Source organism: Atractosteus spatula, chromosome 13 (genome assembly GCF_055471065.1).
Source record: "Atractosteus spatula isolate fAtrSpa1 chromosome 13, fAtrSpa1.hap1, whole genome shotgun sequence".
NCBI lineage: Eukaryota > Metazoa > Chordata > Actinopteri > Semionotiformes > Lepisosteidae > Atractosteus > Atractosteus spatula.
The window spans coordinates 7389903-7407320 of NC_142718.1; the positions used below are offsets into that span (position 1 = coordinate 7389903).

At 41.9% G+C, this 17418-nt stretch overlaps 1 protein-coding gene across 2 annotated transcripts in view; it reads right to left on the reverse strand.

Moving 5' to 3' along the window:
• nbeal1 (neurobeachin-like 1) overlaps positions 1-17418 on the reverse strand; it is a 126699-nt gene that overhangs the window by 20416 nt on the left and 88865 nt on the right. For both annotated transcript variants that reach the window (XM_088930182.1, XM_088930181.1), the window contains 14 exons: positions 15684-15843; positions 14648-14736; positions 11304-11906; positions 8769-8944; positions 7919-8078; positions 6163-6291; positions 5316-5621; positions 4804-4953; positions 4393-4550; positions 4068-4192; positions 3235-3361; positions 1938-2086; positions 495-628; positions 183-284 (listed from right to left, as the gene is read on the reverse strand). In XM_088930182.1, the coding sequence (XP_088786308.1) occupies positions 183-284; positions 495-628; positions 1938-2086; positions 3235-3361; positions 4068-4192; positions 4393-4550; positions 4804-4953; positions 5316-5621; positions 6163-6291; positions 7919-8078; positions 8769-8944; positions 11304-11906; positions 14648-14736; positions 15684-15843 (2568 nt within the window). The remainder of the gene's footprint in view (positions 1-182; positions 285-494; positions 629-1937; positions 2087-3234; positions 3362-4067; positions 4193-4392; positions 4551-4803; positions 4954-5315; positions 5622-6162; positions 6292-7918; positions 8079-8768; positions 8945-11303; positions 11907-14647; positions 14737-15683; positions 15844-17418) is intronic.

Sequence of the window (17418 nt, forward strand, 5' to 3'; positions counted from 1 at the left end):
TGTTGAAATTCTTTCTGTAACTACAGTGCCTTATTTCCGACGTGTCATCAAACTGCACGGATTTTCGAAATGAAAATTCTTCCCTGCCATTACTATACCATGGTTTCAGAAGTCCTGAAGTCTTTTTGAGAATCCCACCGACTGCAGGAATAATGATGCCCTGATGAATGTTGAACTCTCACCTGCGTCAGTCCAGATGCTTTTAACAGTTCCTGAGGGGAGCGAGTTCCATACAGGTTAGGCGAGCTCAGTGACATTATGCGACTGTACACTTTGTTCCTCACCTGCAATGAGAAATTTACCATTGGATATGGGTTATTAATGCCCAAAGACATAAACCCAGCCTGAGATGTGGTTTTCATAAGAATATATTCACCGTAGATGACATCGGCAACTTCTTTCATTGTCTCAAAAAAGCAGGACCATTACAGAACGTTTGACGCACAGCTAAGTGTCTACAAAACCATAACACGCACAGCTAAAAAGTCACTCACCTCTTTTTTAAAATTGAGGAAATAATTAGTTTGATCGATGAGGAATATTTCCAAAGCCGAACGCCGGAGGTTGTACCTGCGAAGATGTACCTCTCTAATCTGAAGGAGTGGCCATTTGAAGTCATAGCCGACGCCTGTCATGACACACAGAGAGAGAGGAGAAAGCGTGTTACGAGTCTTACTATGCAGAGTTCACTTTTTTGAAAAACAATCACATTTATTTTCAAGCCGAGAAGACAGGCCAAAAAAAAAATTCTTCAGCTTTCTTTGTGTACTTTGAGCAAAATTAAATATGAATTATGCACAGTACACAAAACAAATTTATTTCGCACCCCTTGCAATCTGACAATAATATGAATGATTTTTATTAATGGAAATGCATTACAAGTATCTTTGCCACTACACACACCCGAAGAAGCCTCCACAGTCCAAACATTGTTTCATTTCTTCTCTTTTCAGCATGGAATAAACCTTTACTTGTTTCTTTGCCACACCACTAACTCATGCCACTTTTACTGCAGAAAACCTTCTACAATTTATGTGAAATCCCACATTTTTATTATTTTTTGAAAATTTCAAAGAGTATTTTTATCAACTGAATCTAGATATAATGGGATACATTGCCAGCTTCAAAGCAGGGGGATGTTTGCTGAGATGTGGTGGTCCCAGATTCAATGATCACAGCAATCCTAAAGTTTACCTTGGTTAATGAAGTTCTGGGTAAATGCTTAAGTGTCAATCAACAGTTTAGGAAGACAAAAGGTGAGAGCTCCTTGTTCCAGGAAGTACGTGTGGAGCTATGTGAATCTTGCTAAGAGAGCTTGCTCTTTTGAGGTTTTTAGGGAACTCTTGAGTTCTTGAGTGAAGAATCCCTCAGTTAAAAACGGCCTCTCCTGGTGAGTGTGTGTATTTTTAGAATAGGGAGCACAGTTCCTATTCTGTTTGGTTTAGAAGGCAGCTTTCTCTTATTTTGGCCTTTGTAGGCATTATACAAGAGTTTGAAGTCTTGGTAACCGTCTGATTATGTTGTCTGTTGTTTAGTGTGTCTATTGTTACTGTTAATAAATATTTCTTTAACACATGGTGCCTGAATTATTCTCTGTTCACCAAAAGTGGTGCCAGAGAACAAAGAATTCACGTTCCTCTAACTATACCAAGTACTCACGTATATTCTTGGCAAAATCTTTACATGTTGGAGGTTATGATTATTTATTTTACATATTGATTTATCCATTCGGTTATGTACTGAAATTTCCCTACTTTCGTAACCCCCTATTTGTAACAATATGAATATTATTTGTCAATGAAATATTGAAGCGTGCCAGGACTGCACAGATTTTCATCTGCATTTCTAATTTGATAAACTACATGCTTTCTTCTGCATAGGTTTTTGGCACGGCGCAGATCTGAGTCTTCCAGCTAAGTTTCAAAGACTGTTCTAACCTTCCTCCTTTTCCACACTGCTATCGTAGAAGTAAATATGCTGGGTAGTGACTTCCAGACGGCCGGAAATGACATCCATCACAGTGATGAGCTCACAGTCCTCGGAAATGACCAGCTTTTCCTTTTGGCTCTGCTCCTCAGTCTCGTTCCTACAGGAGGTAGGGAAAAGCAGTTTAAAGGGAAACTTCTCTGATAACTGAGGAGTTAAAAAATTTTGCCTGAATTTCAGCTATCACTAATCATTGATTCTGACAACAATGATTGCTAGTCTAAGGAGATTACACTATACAGATAGCATCAGGTTGATAAATCTAAGGAGATTGAGAAGCGTCCAGTTTCAGGTTCAGTCTAGCATTCACATTGCCTGTAATCAAGGAATGCTGTTTCCCACAGAGTGACATGAATGAGTGAAGTGTGTACTTTGCGAGAATTATTTCTGGGGTGGCTAGTCTGCAATGCTGCACTCAGAGTCTCTAGACTTCGGTCCAATCTGAATGCGTACAATTTGAATGCATGCCCTCTCGAAGCTTTTTATCCATTTTTGAAAAGCTTTTTATTTAGCGATGAAAGGGCTTACAAACAGAACATAACCAAAACAGCAGAATAAACATTTGCCTTCATCTTACATTTTTGTTAAAATTGTATATATAAAATGAACTATTTACACTATGCCAGCAGGTATGGAGGGCCATACAAAAAAAAAAATACAATTGTTTGTAAGAAACACAACCAATAACAAAAAAGTCCACACAAAGATATCACTGCATATTTTCTCGTAAACTAGAATCAGGTCCCTGTAGGGAGATAGATTTAATCCATGTTTCCCAGTATTTGCTGAACCTGTCTGCCTGCAATCTGAGAGAAAAAGTTATTTTTTCCATTATATACTGTAGATCTCATTCACAACATTAACCCATGTGTTGGAGGTTCTTTTATAAGCCATTTTCGTGTAATTGCTTGTTTACTAGCTGCTAGAAGAATCCCTAATACGTATCTATCCTTTACTTCAATATCACCCAAGTCAAAATTGCCCAAGCCTTTTGTCCATTTTGAGGACGTTTTTTTAATTATTAAAATTAAGTTTCACGTTGCAACGCGAATAAGCTGTACAGGGAAAAGTATAAGCTAGTAAAGAACCTATTAAAGGTCCTTCCTTCGAAAAACAAAAACTCCACAACTCCCAGGCTGAACGTGCAAAGAGATTTACCCCACATCTGTCAGTGTGCACAATACTGCCAGCTGACTTTGGGCATGACGAGAGTGTGGTCGCAGTGTTGAGACAGAGCCGGATACTCACAGGTTGTTGCCTCCCGTTGGGTCATCCTCCGGCAGCTCCAGCATGTCATCCTCCAGGTCGTTCACCTTTGCCTGCTTCACTGCCTCCAGGAGCAGAGACTCTGTGGTTGGCTGGTACAGCTGGACGCCTGTGCCGGGGGAATATATAAACAGCCATGGGCGCGAGGCAGTGTACACCCTGGACTGGGCACCAGTCCATCGCAGGGCACACACTGATACGTCAATCTTCCCAGTGTCAGGGACGTCGGAAAGGACAAACCGTGGAATGACAGGAGAGCGAAAAGACTCTATGCGTAGCTCAGCTGTTCAGGGAATGTCGTATAGAAACCTATGCCCTCAGGTAGCGGACGTGGGGCGACCTGGTGCTAGGCGGGTCTCAGGACATCCGAACGTCAATGCTGAGCGAAGGCAGACTGAAAGACCCGGAAATATATAGTCCCAGAGAGAGAAAAACACCAGAAGGACAGCAGAGAACCGGAAATGAGAGACAGGACAGAGAAGGAGTGCCCTCTGGCTGCAGAGGGTGTGACACCCAGACGCCAATTAAACTACCAGCAGGTCTTTGGGCTGTGGGATGAAACAGAAACACCTGGAGGAAACCCTATGAGAACACGGGGGGGAACATACAAACCTCCACCCAGATAGCACCCAAGGGCCCCAGCGCTGCTTCGTAAACTTCCCGCTCCTCAGCAGCCAAGACTGCTAACTGTCTACACAGAGGAGCGGAGGCCTGAGATCTTCCCGGAAAACGAAGACAGGGCTCTGTGTGGAAGTGTGGAGCCGCCCAAATCATCCTGCAGAAGACCAGTCGGTGAACAAGAATACCAGTCTCACCGAGATTGTCGCGCAGGGCACTGGCTTCTCTGTGTGGGTCAAAGTTGTAGTTCTGAACAAGTTTCAGCCGCATGCGGGAATAGTTCTCTGCGCTCGACACTTTCCAGTGCATTTTGCTCTGCTGCCTGAAACGAAAAGCAGAGCGGAAATTGTTGGGCGACGCAAGGTAAAGGGAAGTGAACACGAACCAAACTTTCCTCCTTCCCCCTAAAAACGGCTGCATTTCAGAAATAGACGCGAGAAAATACACCTTAAACTTCAAGCGTCTGTTTTTAAGGTTTAGAGGAATGGGCCACACCAAAATGGAGAGGATATGCGTCTTTACCTGTGGGCCCAGGGTCCCCTCTCACAAACCAGGCCTCGCCGCGCTGCCTTCCACTGGCGAAGGACGGTGTTCTGCTGGTTGTTGATTAGTTTCAGCATGCTGTTGTAGCGCAGGTTCTCTTGACGGGCTTTGCGGGTGAAAGGCTCCACACACAGCTCCTAGGAGGAGAGACCAGAGCTGTCACTGAACACCTTCCCGTTAAAAAACGTTTACCTTTATCACAAAAAAACGTCTACAGCATTACAACTTATTATACATTTTTCACTACTTGTTTTACTTGCGCTTGTGTAGTTTGTATCTTAAGATGAGTGATGGGTACAGAAAAGTCTGCTGTCCCTTTAGTACAGTACTTGTTAAAAAGTAGCTAGGTAGCTACTGGAGGCATAATACTACCCCGAATACGAAACTCACCTGGAATTTGAGCTTGCTCTCTCCTTTCTCCCTCTCCCGCTTGTGTAAGTTCACCATGAAGGCCTCGTAGCAGTCCTTCCAGTAGACCGCCATGGCCTCATGACCCCTGCTGAACATCTCAATCTCATACTGCTTCATGTACGGAATGATCTAGAAACGCAACGCAGCACCTGTGAGCAGCCCATTCCGAGGGCCTTACGGCAATTGGAAAGTTTTTTCAGAAACAATCGCAGCGAGTATGGTAAAGAAGTTGGGCAAAAGATGCATTTTTGAATCTAAGAGCCCTCTAATGGAGATCTTCTCCACCGCAGTCCTAACAGGAATTGTAACTTCTAATTTTAGATCAGACATTTTAGGTGTGTTATTCATTAAAATCATGAGGAATTGAATCCATCGGGGAAATAATCAAAACGTATTCATCTGTGCAAAGTCCTAATATAACATGGCAGTTCTGGGAAAGTGCATTTACGCGGAGCTACCGACTCCAGGTTATCTGTCAAGACCAGACTCACATATTTATCGAGGTAGACCCGCCACTCGTCAGAGCTGCAGTAGACCTGGAAGTCCTCGAAGAAGGAAGGGCTGCCGTTGGTGTCGGGCAGCGAAGGCAGGTGCAGCTCCATGTACAGCAGCTTGTAGATCTTGGAGAGCAGGGTGCGGATGAGAGGGATGAGAAAGGAGTAGATCTCGGTCTGCTCCCGAATAGACTTGCTCAGGATGCCCTCCAGCTTGCCCAGGAGGTAGCAGGCCTCGTCCTGACTCTCGATCGCCTTCGTCTGCAGGATGGTGTTCAGCTTCGCCGTGGCCATGGCGCACACCTGAGAGCGGGGTTATGATGGAATGGGGGTGGCGAGAAAAAGAGGAAAAGAGAACTGCAACGCTTCCACTCTCAGATGAATCTATAGGCCTGCTCATAACTCGTCTGCAAGGGCTCTTCATCCCAAAACCAGAAACTAGATTATTGAAGGATCAACCACATTCTACTTTCTGTACTGTACATAACATGATTTTGCATGGATCTTGTGTGGATCTAGAATTGAAACTTGTCAGGTATAAGATCAGATGTCATTGTAACAATAGTCTCCAAATATTCACAAAACAGTTCTCAATTAAGACCTATCTAATCTTGATGGACATTTTTATTATTAGACTACTGTAACACCTCAGTGGGCTATCTTCTAAACTAATAAAAAAGGCCCAGAGTTTTGCATCTTGTGCTCTAAGATGCAACATGACCCCCCTCAAGATGGATGATCATTATGTCACTACTTGAGATTCTTGGGCATAAGTGCCCAATGCTATGAGAAATGAAGTACGAGTTTGATCAGTCAGGTTTCATGTTCTAGTGGGAAACCATACCTGGAGATTCTCCTGTGCCATAAAGCCCAGCAGAAGCCTGATTCCAACCTGTGAGAGCTGCATCCACTGAGTGCCCGAGGAGTACCACACCATCAGACTGTCCATGAGGGTCACGGCCTCCTCCAATACCTAACACACATAGACATGTGACAGCCAATGGCTACAACATCATAGGCCTTCCCCTCCCTCCTCACTGTCAATAATGATCTCTCAAGGTGGATTTCAAACGATTACATTTCCCCTTGTTCTTAAACATCCTACAAAGTTTTATGGTAAACCTCGGATGCGCCAAAAATCGTTAAGTGTATACGTAAAAACAGCTGTAGTGCACTGCTTGATTTTTCACTGTCTACTGGCATTTTTGTCCAGAACGCTTGGAAGGTAAAGAGTCCCCATCAGAACTAAGAATGCTGTACATTGGTGGTGGTGGTGGAGGGGAGTCCCCCTTACCTGTAAAGCGCTTTGAGTGGAGTGTCCAGAAAAGCGCTATATAAGTGTAAGCAATTATTATTATTATAATTAATTATTAATTAACTATTAAGTCAGAAACCCAGGTGGGGCATTAATTTACAGGCTTGCTCACTGAAACGACAATGGAAAGGGAAGTCAAAAGATAATCGACATGGGAGACAGACAACTGAACTGATAATTCCAGAAAAGATCAAAACCTCTAAGGGCCATGTGATTGAGCACTTACACCTACATATCGCTTTCTAGCAATTCTACAACCCTTTGTTTTTTCATATGAAAATTCTGCATTAAAGCATATTTCCTTTAAAATCAAATTGAACAGCAAGAAGGACTTGATTGCTTATGAAAGTAGTAACATTAGCCGTGGCTAAAGAATAAGGATAGGAATAAGAATAAGGAAGCAGCCGTCCCTAACAAAACTAACCTGTCATCTTGGTTTTTAAAATCTGCATCTGCAGTTCAGCTGACTGCTTGACATTTTGTATGGTGAGAAAAACATTCTTCCTTTGCCATGTTTTGCATCACATGCATGTCAAGCATGCAAGCTAAATATTGAATGTTCACAAAAAGGATTTCCCAAAAAATATATTTGCCCTCAAACCAATGGCAATACAGTGAAATGCAGTCAGTTAATCTTGCAGCAATTCTTTGTCAAAGGACCTCACCACAGCTTTACTGACAAGAGACAAGGCCTGCTGGGTACTCACAAAGTTACTCTTACTAACCTACACTGGATTGGACTCCAGATCTAGCACACGAGTTCTACACTCAAGCATCAGTTACACAGGATTTCTGTTGAATGTAACATTCAAACATTTACTGTCCACTTGATAAAATAACTACATTTTTCAAAAACTTACTAGAAGATTTGATATTCTCTCTCTTAAAGTTTGATCGTGAAATAAATACAGAAATAGAAATACTGGCATATAAAGTGCTGTACTGCAAACAAACTGAGAAGGAAAAAAGCTTAATAAATGTGCTTTGTCTTGACTTGATTTCAATAGCTTTCGTAGTGCCAAAATTAAACAGAATACGAGCCCTTGTATCTATAATTTTATAATTAAAAGTAATTATCTACAAAAGAATGGATTATACACCGATCAATCGTCATAAACTTATTTATTAACTTATAAAGGTTAACAAGCTACTCAGATCCTCTCCTGGAAGTGCAGTGTATACATTAAGCTGCAGACTTAGTACAATTCTAAGATTAGTGATTTTTATTTCTCAGCAAGTATGACAATAGAATGTCATACATTCTAGTGGCCTTCTGGCTGGTTACCTTCTCTGTCCACATAGCTGGGTTCACCAGACCCTCAGCCTGCAAGAAGTCCTGTACAATATGCAGGAGTCGGACAGCATTCTCTGTATGAACGGGCAAGGTAGCTGCAGTAGCTTCTCGGTTGTCGGTCACTGCCCATTCCAGCATCTTTTCTAGAAGACTGAAAGAGAAACCTTGAGTAACCCTTGGTTGCCAGAAGCACTAACAGATCAAAGTGGGAAATAGAAAAAATAAAAACTTTCGGTGTCTTGGATACAGACTACATTTGGTATAATGGCAGAGTTCTAGAGAAAATCAAATCACTTTGCAGCTAATGGTAACCACAGTATTCCATTCTTCAAGATGCAAGACGAACTAGGTCATGGTATAAACTTCACATGGGTATCCCCAGAACAGGAAATCTTGAATTAATACACATGAAGAGGTGTAATCTGACACTGAAATTGTAAATTTAATCCATTTAATAATAATAACTATTTAATATAAAGAACTGTAAATTCAATCCATTTAATAATAATAACAACAACTATTTAATATAAAGAACCTACCAACAACATGTATAACATAGTTAAATAACATAAACACCATTCATTTATCTCCAGAAACAAAAAAAAACCTTTCATTTGAAGTCCAAGACAAATTAATTCTTAAGAATAAGAGGAAGGGAAGATACTTTAGATAGAATACTTTGAAAGAAGCTAAGAACAATTGTAATGACCTTCCGGAAAGCTCTCTTTTATTTTTAGGTCAGCAAACAGAATGGCAGGCCAACTTTTGGTCAAGGAGAATCAAGTGGCCCTCAGAGGTTGACAGCCCACCCCCCGTGCCCACCACCAGTGGAGCTACGTACCTCAGCTTGATCTCATCTGCGGGCTGCAGCAGCTCGTTGGTGGTGCCCATCTTGGTCAGGGCGGAGAAGACCTGCCCACGGTCCAGCCAGGCGGCATCGTCGGAGCCATCCAGCCCCCGCCACATCACACAGAGCAGGATCTCGGTCAGCATGCCCGTCAGCTCCTCCTCGACCCTCTGAGAAGACCGCAAGGAAAGAGGAAGACCGCATTTCACCAGGGTGCCAACTGCAAGGTGAGAAGCTTAGCACTGGCAGGGCGTACAATGACTCGGAATAATTTGATTCACCGGTTTCAGGGAGAAAGATGCATTTAACAACGATGGGCTCATGATTTCAACATCTGACGTGTTTTCCTGCCAGCAGCCATATCACCCTCTCTCAACTGTTAGCCCAATGAACCTAAACAGGGTTGAGCCTGGTTGGTACCTGGATGGGAGACTCCTGGGTTGCTGCTGGAAGTGGTGTTAGTGGGACCAGCGAGGGGTGTCCACACCCTGCAGTCTGTGTGGGTCCTAATGCCCCAGTATAGTGGAAGGGACAGTAGTGTAGTAGTGGGCGCCGTCTTTCAGATGAGACGTTAAACCGAGGTCCTGACTCTCAGTGGTCATTAAAGATCCCCGGGCATTTCTTGATAAGAGTAGGGAGTTATCCCGGTGTCCAGGCCAAATTTTCCCCCTTGACCTTTACCGTAGCCTCCAAATTGTCCCCATGTATGACTGGCTTGCACTTGCCCTGTGATGGACTGGCGCCCCTTCCAGGGTGTACTCTACCTTGTGCTCGTTGCTTGCTGGGTAGGCTCCGGCTTCCCGCAACACCACATGGTATAAAGCGGTTTGGTAAATGACATGACACGACATGTTTTCCCCATTTACCAATGAAAGTTGCAAAATATGAACATTAAAGCTGTTGTAACATATCAGGAGCCACAAAGGTTTTTGTAAACTAGTCATTGTCCTCTGCCTCCGGCAATGCCTGGATGGGTAACGATACCTAACTGTCGTCCTTTTCCTCTGCTGACACTTGGCCTGACAATCGCCATTCTTTCATAACGCAGAAAACAGGGGATATAAGCCAAAAATCAAAATAAGTGTTTACTCTGACAAAATTGGCTTATTTTATAACCACTAACCAAATCTTATATTCACAGTCCAGAAAAGCACTCTACAAGTGGACACTTACATAAAAAAAAGGACAGACAGGCACTCGTGCTTTGTTTGAATGCCAAAAGAGACTTCTTGGTCTCACATGCTTTGAAAGGCAAAAATAAACATTTTCCTCTGGACTGGAGAACTAGTAAAAAGAGCATGTGTCACTGCACACGCGTTCTTCAACTGTATTTAACAAACTGATTTCTGTCCTAAGCAAATCCTGAGCTCAAATAATTTGACCTTCAAAGTACTTAACCTTGGACAATGACCCAAAACACCATGTTGACCTAATGTTCAATCCTCCAAATGGGTGAAGTTGTTTTCCAGCCTTCCAATATCACCTTTTTTAACCCCTTGCCCAAGGAACATCACCACTATTCTATGCTAATCTATATCGAGGGATAGCTTTTTTCATGAATTCAACTGTCACACTTACTTCCTTCTGTGAAACCTCACATCCCAGCTCACAAACCTTGCATCCCAGCTTTGCTGCATGAATATTCAGTCACTTCATTGTTAACCAGCAGCACCTGCTGATCTGTTAATTGTTTAAGCAGACCCACTACTGTAGCTGGTTTGGGACAATCTAATTCTTTCAAGTTCTTAGCGATTGGTGAAGCCATGAGCAATGAAGAAGCATGTTTTTGTATTACTGCCTTCTTAGAATGATCACAAACACAAATAACGTTAAAAGGTTAAGGAAACAAGCAAAATGATTATCCAAATATACCAGTCAAGTAATCTAGTAAACACTAAACCCCTAAAAGGAAGATTTTAAAAGTCAAATGGTTGGGTTGGTATTTTTGATTTCAATTGTGAGAGCTTTTCTTGTTAGATTTGTGGCAGGCCTGTAGGGCAATCATGACAAAACCTTTTTCAGGGAAGGTTTACTAAAACAAAAGTAATCTTCACAGCTCTTAAAACGTCCCATTCTTTAGTCTTCAAACGTTTTTCATGACATACTGTATTGCTTGGGCAGAGCAGGTAACTCTTAACTTACAGCACTTTTATCACTGCTGTCTGAGAACAACATGTCTGAACCACTGTAAAACAGATACAGCAGGTCACTTTTCAGAATGTAGGGAAGACGCTGTTTGGTTCATAAAATGTAATTTGCCCTTAGAGGACATTTTATTAAACCTGGCCTTGATAAATACAGTAATGTCTATGTGAGAACACAGGACACTCACATGCAATCAGAAATTCAGAAAGGGTACCATTGTTGCAATTTCTATTATCTGAAGGCTGTGCTCACTGATGTCTGGGTGAATAATCAGATGGCTACTGTCAATTACACTCAGTCTGCTCACCTTGGACGACAGCATAGCACAAGGAAACCTGTAACAAAAAACACCGCCCCTGAACACCCCCCCCTTTTCCCAGTTACCTCGGCACTTGCAAAGGATTCATTCAAGGAGAAGTCGTCGGTGAAAATGAAGCTGTCGTCCATAAAGCTGGATGGCTCTCTTTCCCCCTGGAGGCCGGGGAAAGGCCTTGAGGTCTCCAGTGGCGATGGGGTGCTTGGCATGCTCCCAGGAGTTTGACTGCCACTGTCTGCCTGCTCGTACAAGTGCGTCCTGGACAAATCTAAACTCAGCCCTCCTGCTTTAGAGGCCCACGGCTTTGTGGTAGCCTCCGCTGGGGTGTCCAGAGAATCAAGATCCCCATTATCCAACGACTGGCTCAGACTGTCAATGGATTTGTTGTCAGTCAAGCTATGGCTGTCAACCCCATTCTTGTCATCCTCTAACCTTCCCTGAACATCTCCGGATCCTTTTTTCTCCAAGAGGGAGCTGGACACGCTGACCCTGTTCTTGGTGAAATCCAGGCTGCTCGTACTCGTAGTGTCCGCTTTATTGCTGCTGCTGCTGCCGCCTTCCTGGCTCTCGCTACTGTCCCGAAGAAACAGCTTGACCAGAGTCTCCTGCCAGCCGAGCTGTCTGGAAATCTGCTGGGCCGCATCCTGCTGCGACTGTAGCAGCTGGTAAAGCTTTGAAAGGAAGGACAAAAGACACGTCAGGGAGATTTCTAATTCCAGAGTAAATCCATAATGTAGACTGGGAAAGGCAATGTCTGAAGTAAAAGCACATTTAGCCAAAATGATCTAGAAACAGAGATATCATATTATGTATATGAACAAGTAATAGGTTTATTCCATGCTGAAAAAAAGAAGAGAGAAAAAATACAACGTTTCGGCCGTGGAGCCTTCTTCAGGTGTGTCATTATGTATATTATGTATATGTTTAAGAATAAGAAGAAGGGATTCTAAGTCTTAAAAATCAATCATGGATTAATCCAACAAGAATGAAACATGGACGTATACTATGCTGTAATGAGAATTCATTGAAGCAGGGCTTCCTTTCCTAGCACTAGATGGAGTCATTGTTCTACCCAAACGTGAGCTTAATACATCTGCTGGAGGCAGACAAAAATCCCAGACAAAAATTATTCTAACATGGCAGTAGTCTGTAGTCTGTAGCTTGTAACTTGAAATTCAAAAAGTGGAGATCTTTAGCAGCAGGTAGGAGGACTATTTCAATGATAACAGCTTGAGACGTGCATATTTTTCTAGGTTCAAAATTGGCTTACAAAAATCTCAATTAAAAAAAAAAACAAACAAAAGTTCTAATTTATTCTTGAAAATTTCAAAACAACAGCCACCAGTGATGATGGTAATATGGTAAAAAAAGTAAATTGATTTCAGATATAAAAATGAACTTCACATGCCGCCTTTCCAAAAGTATTTAACCCCTACCAATTATATCACATTTCGATGACTTGCAAATAACGTCCGCAATTTTTCAAAGTTCTTTCAGTTCTAACATGTTTGCTGGGATCAGCTGATGAAATACAATCAGTAAGTCTCACTATAACGTTTCTATTTCCAGACTCAAGTCAGGGCTTTGACCGGGCTTAGTCAAGAACATCAATTCTCTTCTTGCAAAACCACTCCAGTGCGGTTTGGCCTTGTACTTTCAGGACGTTTTGCTAAAATGTACATTTTCCACACAGTTTTAGATATTTTGCTGACTCAAGCAGGCTAGTCACTTGGATCTGCTGTACTTTGCTCAGTCATCACTCTGCTTCAGATGCATTCCCATAACCTCATACTGAGACCACCGTGCTTGACAGATGGTGATGTGCTGCCTGCCTGTCTGGCACAAGATTAACAGATTGCATTTAGACCAAAAATTTCATTTGATATATTAAGTGTGACCATAGCCAGCAGCTATATCACCCTGCAGCTCTCAACCGGCTACCCACTGAAGCTCAGCAGGGTTGAGCCTGGACAGTACCTGGATGGGAGACCTCCTGGGAAGCTATGGTTGCTGCTGGAAGTGGTGTTAGTGGGACCAGTGAGGGGTGCCCGCCCTGCAGTCTGTGTGGGTCCTAATGCCCCGGTATAGTGGCGGGGACACTATACTTTAGTGGGCGCCGTCTTTCGGATGAGACATTAAACCGGGGTCCTGACTCTCAGCGGTCATTAAAGATCCCCGGGCATTTCTCGATAAGAGTCGGGAGTTATCCCAGTGTCCGGGCCAAATTTCCCCCCTCGGCCTTTACCGTGGCCTCCAAATTGTCCCCAGGTATGATTGCTTGGACTGGCGCCCCCTCCAGGGTGTACCCTGCCTTGTGCTCGTGCTGCCTTGCCAGCTTCTCTCTTCCCTGTCTGTCTCATGGAGAGCAAGCTGGGGTATGTGAAAAGACAAATTCCTAATGCAAGAAATTGTATAGGGCTAATAAAGTGATGTTATGTTATGTGTTACGATGCACATTCCCCTTTTTAATGATAAACAACGCTGTACGTAAAGGGATAAGCAACCTTCTCCTGATCTGTGCCTCTCTGACTTCTTTTGAAAGACAGAGAGTTTTTGATAGTTGGTTTGATGTATCACTATGCAAGTTGTGTCCTGAAAAGCAACATCAAACTGAAGGAATGCACAGCGACATGATTTACTCTGATTTAAGCATGATTTCACACACAGAGATCATTACCCAAATTTGTTGACCTTTCACACTATTCCTTTGCACCTTAACTGATTTAGGGTTGCAATTCAAATATTAATCAAAGGGGTTGAATACTTATGCCACTGAGAATCTTCTGATTTTCTTTAAAAATCTATGTTGTAGATTTATTAGTTTAGAGTAGATTGTAACGATACTAAATGTAAAGTCTTATTTAAAAGTGTTGTAATTGCAAGAACAGACGGCAATCGTTGCAGGGGAAATACTTTTACAAGCATGTGCTTGTCTTCAAAATCTTCAAAAGAGTAAAAATAGTGGCTTTTGCCCCCCCTCATTACCAATGACACAACTACTGCCCTTTAATAATTCAGTCTTTTTTTATAGGCATCTTTTTTTCACTTTTGTTGTTTCATGCCACAAATTACGCTTCAGAATTCTTTACCTCATGAATATGTTTTAACTAACCATAACCCTCACTGCTACATGATTGATCAGAAATAAATGGAGTTAACCAGCAACTTTCAGCTTTTATTTTTTTACTGGCAGATTTATTCAGTACTTCCTAATCTCATCTGATAGTCTATTTGAAGATCACTCGCTACTAAAACTGGAACTAACTTAGTTACTGTATTAACCTTGCTTTTTACCTCTCCATTACCTCCTAACGTATTATAAAGACAGCTTAATTTTTTTTCATAGAGGGCTCTTCAATATCTTTTTTATGAAAAATGTGCCACACCTGACGTTGGCAGCGAAGTTACTCACCTTTTTACACACTAGTAATCGAATGTTAAGTCCTGCTTTGTGGGTCAAGTGCACAACAGCCATGAGATCTTTATAGTTCACCACTGGGTCTAAAAATAAATACAAAAGAACATCTTCAGTAACCTAACAAAATAGGTCAGCATTTAACCTCAGTAGTTATATCGGAAATGCCCTTACCACAATATAACCTACAAAAGTCACTGACACAGTTGAACACACATTACAAAACACAACTAGGCATCAGCTAAGAGTATGATGCTTATGGTTATCTTTGTCTTTAGCAATGACCAAACCTCCCTACTGAAAGGAAATGAGGGACAAAATAGAAAAAAAAGGAGTCAAGACATGTTACTCTGCACAGGAGAGTCCCTATTGCAAGGAACCAAGACTAGTTGCTTAAAATTCTGAGTACTTATGAGGACAATAAAAAAAAACAACCTTATATCGTTTCATTTTTTGAGATCTAGCAATAATTATATATACCTATTTACATGTTGATATATGTAGAAAAAAGTATTTAAACTTTAAAGAGATACAATTTTCTACAAATCTTTACCATTTCATAATTTAATGTTTACTGTTAAATATAACAGTTCAGCAAACAACATTACATTTAAATCTTTAGTTTTGGAAATAGAAAATGCTACTACATATTTTGGTGACAGTGTACATTATATATGGCATATATGGATATTAATTCTGACTTTTCACAGGGTTATAAAGTAGAACAATATCAAGTGGGACAATCAAAGGATTCTAATTTTCACACATTTCTCTCAGGTAAGCAACCACAAACAGCTAATTCACCCTTAACAGGGCTCATTAACTTACTAACCATAAGCCAGGTGTTTTCTTGAAAAGGAAAGAAATGAAATCTAATTTGAATGTGCCTCTAAAACAACTATTTGCTTCAAGAAATTATACTTCCATGACGAGGTTGTATCACATTTATTTTTTAAAAGAATTAGCCACATTTGAAGTCTTAGAGCTGCCCAGAATAGCACTAGAACAGAAGAGGTTTCCTCTTTCAGCTTACCTGAGCTGAGCACCTGGTTCAAAAGGTTTTTAATAAGCGAGACGGTAATAGGAATTTCATTGAAGAGGAGCATCATCCCAGAGTAGCCCACCTCCCTCAGTTTGATGCGTTGCTTGCTCTTCTCATACACCTTGTCGCTCTTCAGCATCCGCTCAAATACCTGCCAAACGAAGCACAAACCACTTAACCAGATCTGTCCTCAGCAGCCTGGAGCCACTAACGATGTGCAAGGAGGCCGTTGGTTCATTTCTCCCTGCAGCAGGTACATAATCCTTCGGATGAGATGTAAAACCGAGGTCCTGACTCTCTGTGGTCATTAAAAATCCCAGGGCGTTTCTCGAAAAGAGTAGGGGTGTAACCCCGGCGTCTTGGCCAAATTTCCCATTGGCCCTCACCAATCATGGCCACCTAATAATCCCCAACTATGAACTGGCTTCATCACTCTGCTCTCCTCCCCACTGAGAGCTGATGTGTGGGGAGCGTTCTGGCGCACTATGGCTGCCGTTGCATCATCCAGGTGGGGGCTGCACATTGGTGGTGGTGGAGGGGAGTCCCCATTACCTGTAAAGCGCTTTGAGTGGAGTGTCCAGAAAAGCGCTATATAAGTGTAAGCAATTATCATTATTATTATTATAATCATGGCAGTGAAGCCAGGAGGATCGCTTCATACGGAGAAGAACAAAATCGGTTTTCCTAATCTTACAATGGAATGATGTTAAAATCACGAGACCTTGAAAGCAAAACGCACAGCATAATAGACGAATGATATGATTTATCAGGAATGAAAAGTCACATTCTGGTCAACAGCAATCTACAGACTGAAAAGTACAGTGTATCTTTTACAGACCAGCAAAAGAACTCAGTCCATGCAGTTTGGAGTAAAGTAGTTTGGAGCTCACACTCTGTGCCAGGGTTGTCCAACTCCGGTCCCGGATGGCTGCTGTGTTTGTGGGTTTTTTAATTACAACATCAGCTCTTAAGAAACTAAACCAACTGCTGAGTGGCTTAACTGGTCCTATTTAACATTTTCAACCATCTTCCCAGGAGCTGCTACTTTGAAAAGCTCTTGTAAAACTGCAGACTACCTGACCGCTGACTGGGAACAGAGGACAAGAAACAGAAATAGCACACAAGAACAGCAAGCAATTCAAAAAGATTTTAAATGTATGTTTATTATTCTTCAGGACCAATTAAGAAATGTTGAACGAGGATTCACGGTACAATAAGACATGAGTAAGAAGAGGGGTAATATCAAACTCCCTGTTTTCAATCTTTCTTTATAGAACAGATTTTGAGCATGACCTTGCTCCAGTGTAATCTGTATCATTAATTCCCTTTAAGAGAGTCACTGACCACATGACATAGATCGAGATGAGATAGAAGCTACCCCATTAGCAGGCACTTATGACGTCACTGGAATCACAGAAACCTGGCCAACAGAAAATGCTCTAGAGGAATTTACATTATTGGCTACACTCTGTTCCAGAGACACAGGAAAGACAGAGGAGGGGAGGTGTAGTACTATTCATCAAAAAGAGTATTCAGGTTCAGGAACTTAAGTTTGAGGAATCAAGACTGTCTGAATTTATGTGGGTCAGACCCATTAAAGAATGTTCCATAGTTCCATAGCAAGGTGTATGCTATATAGACCACCAAAAGCAGATGCAGTTTATAAGTCTATACTGTATAATGAAATTAAGAATTTCCGTGAAGAAGAAATAGTTTCTTATTTGCA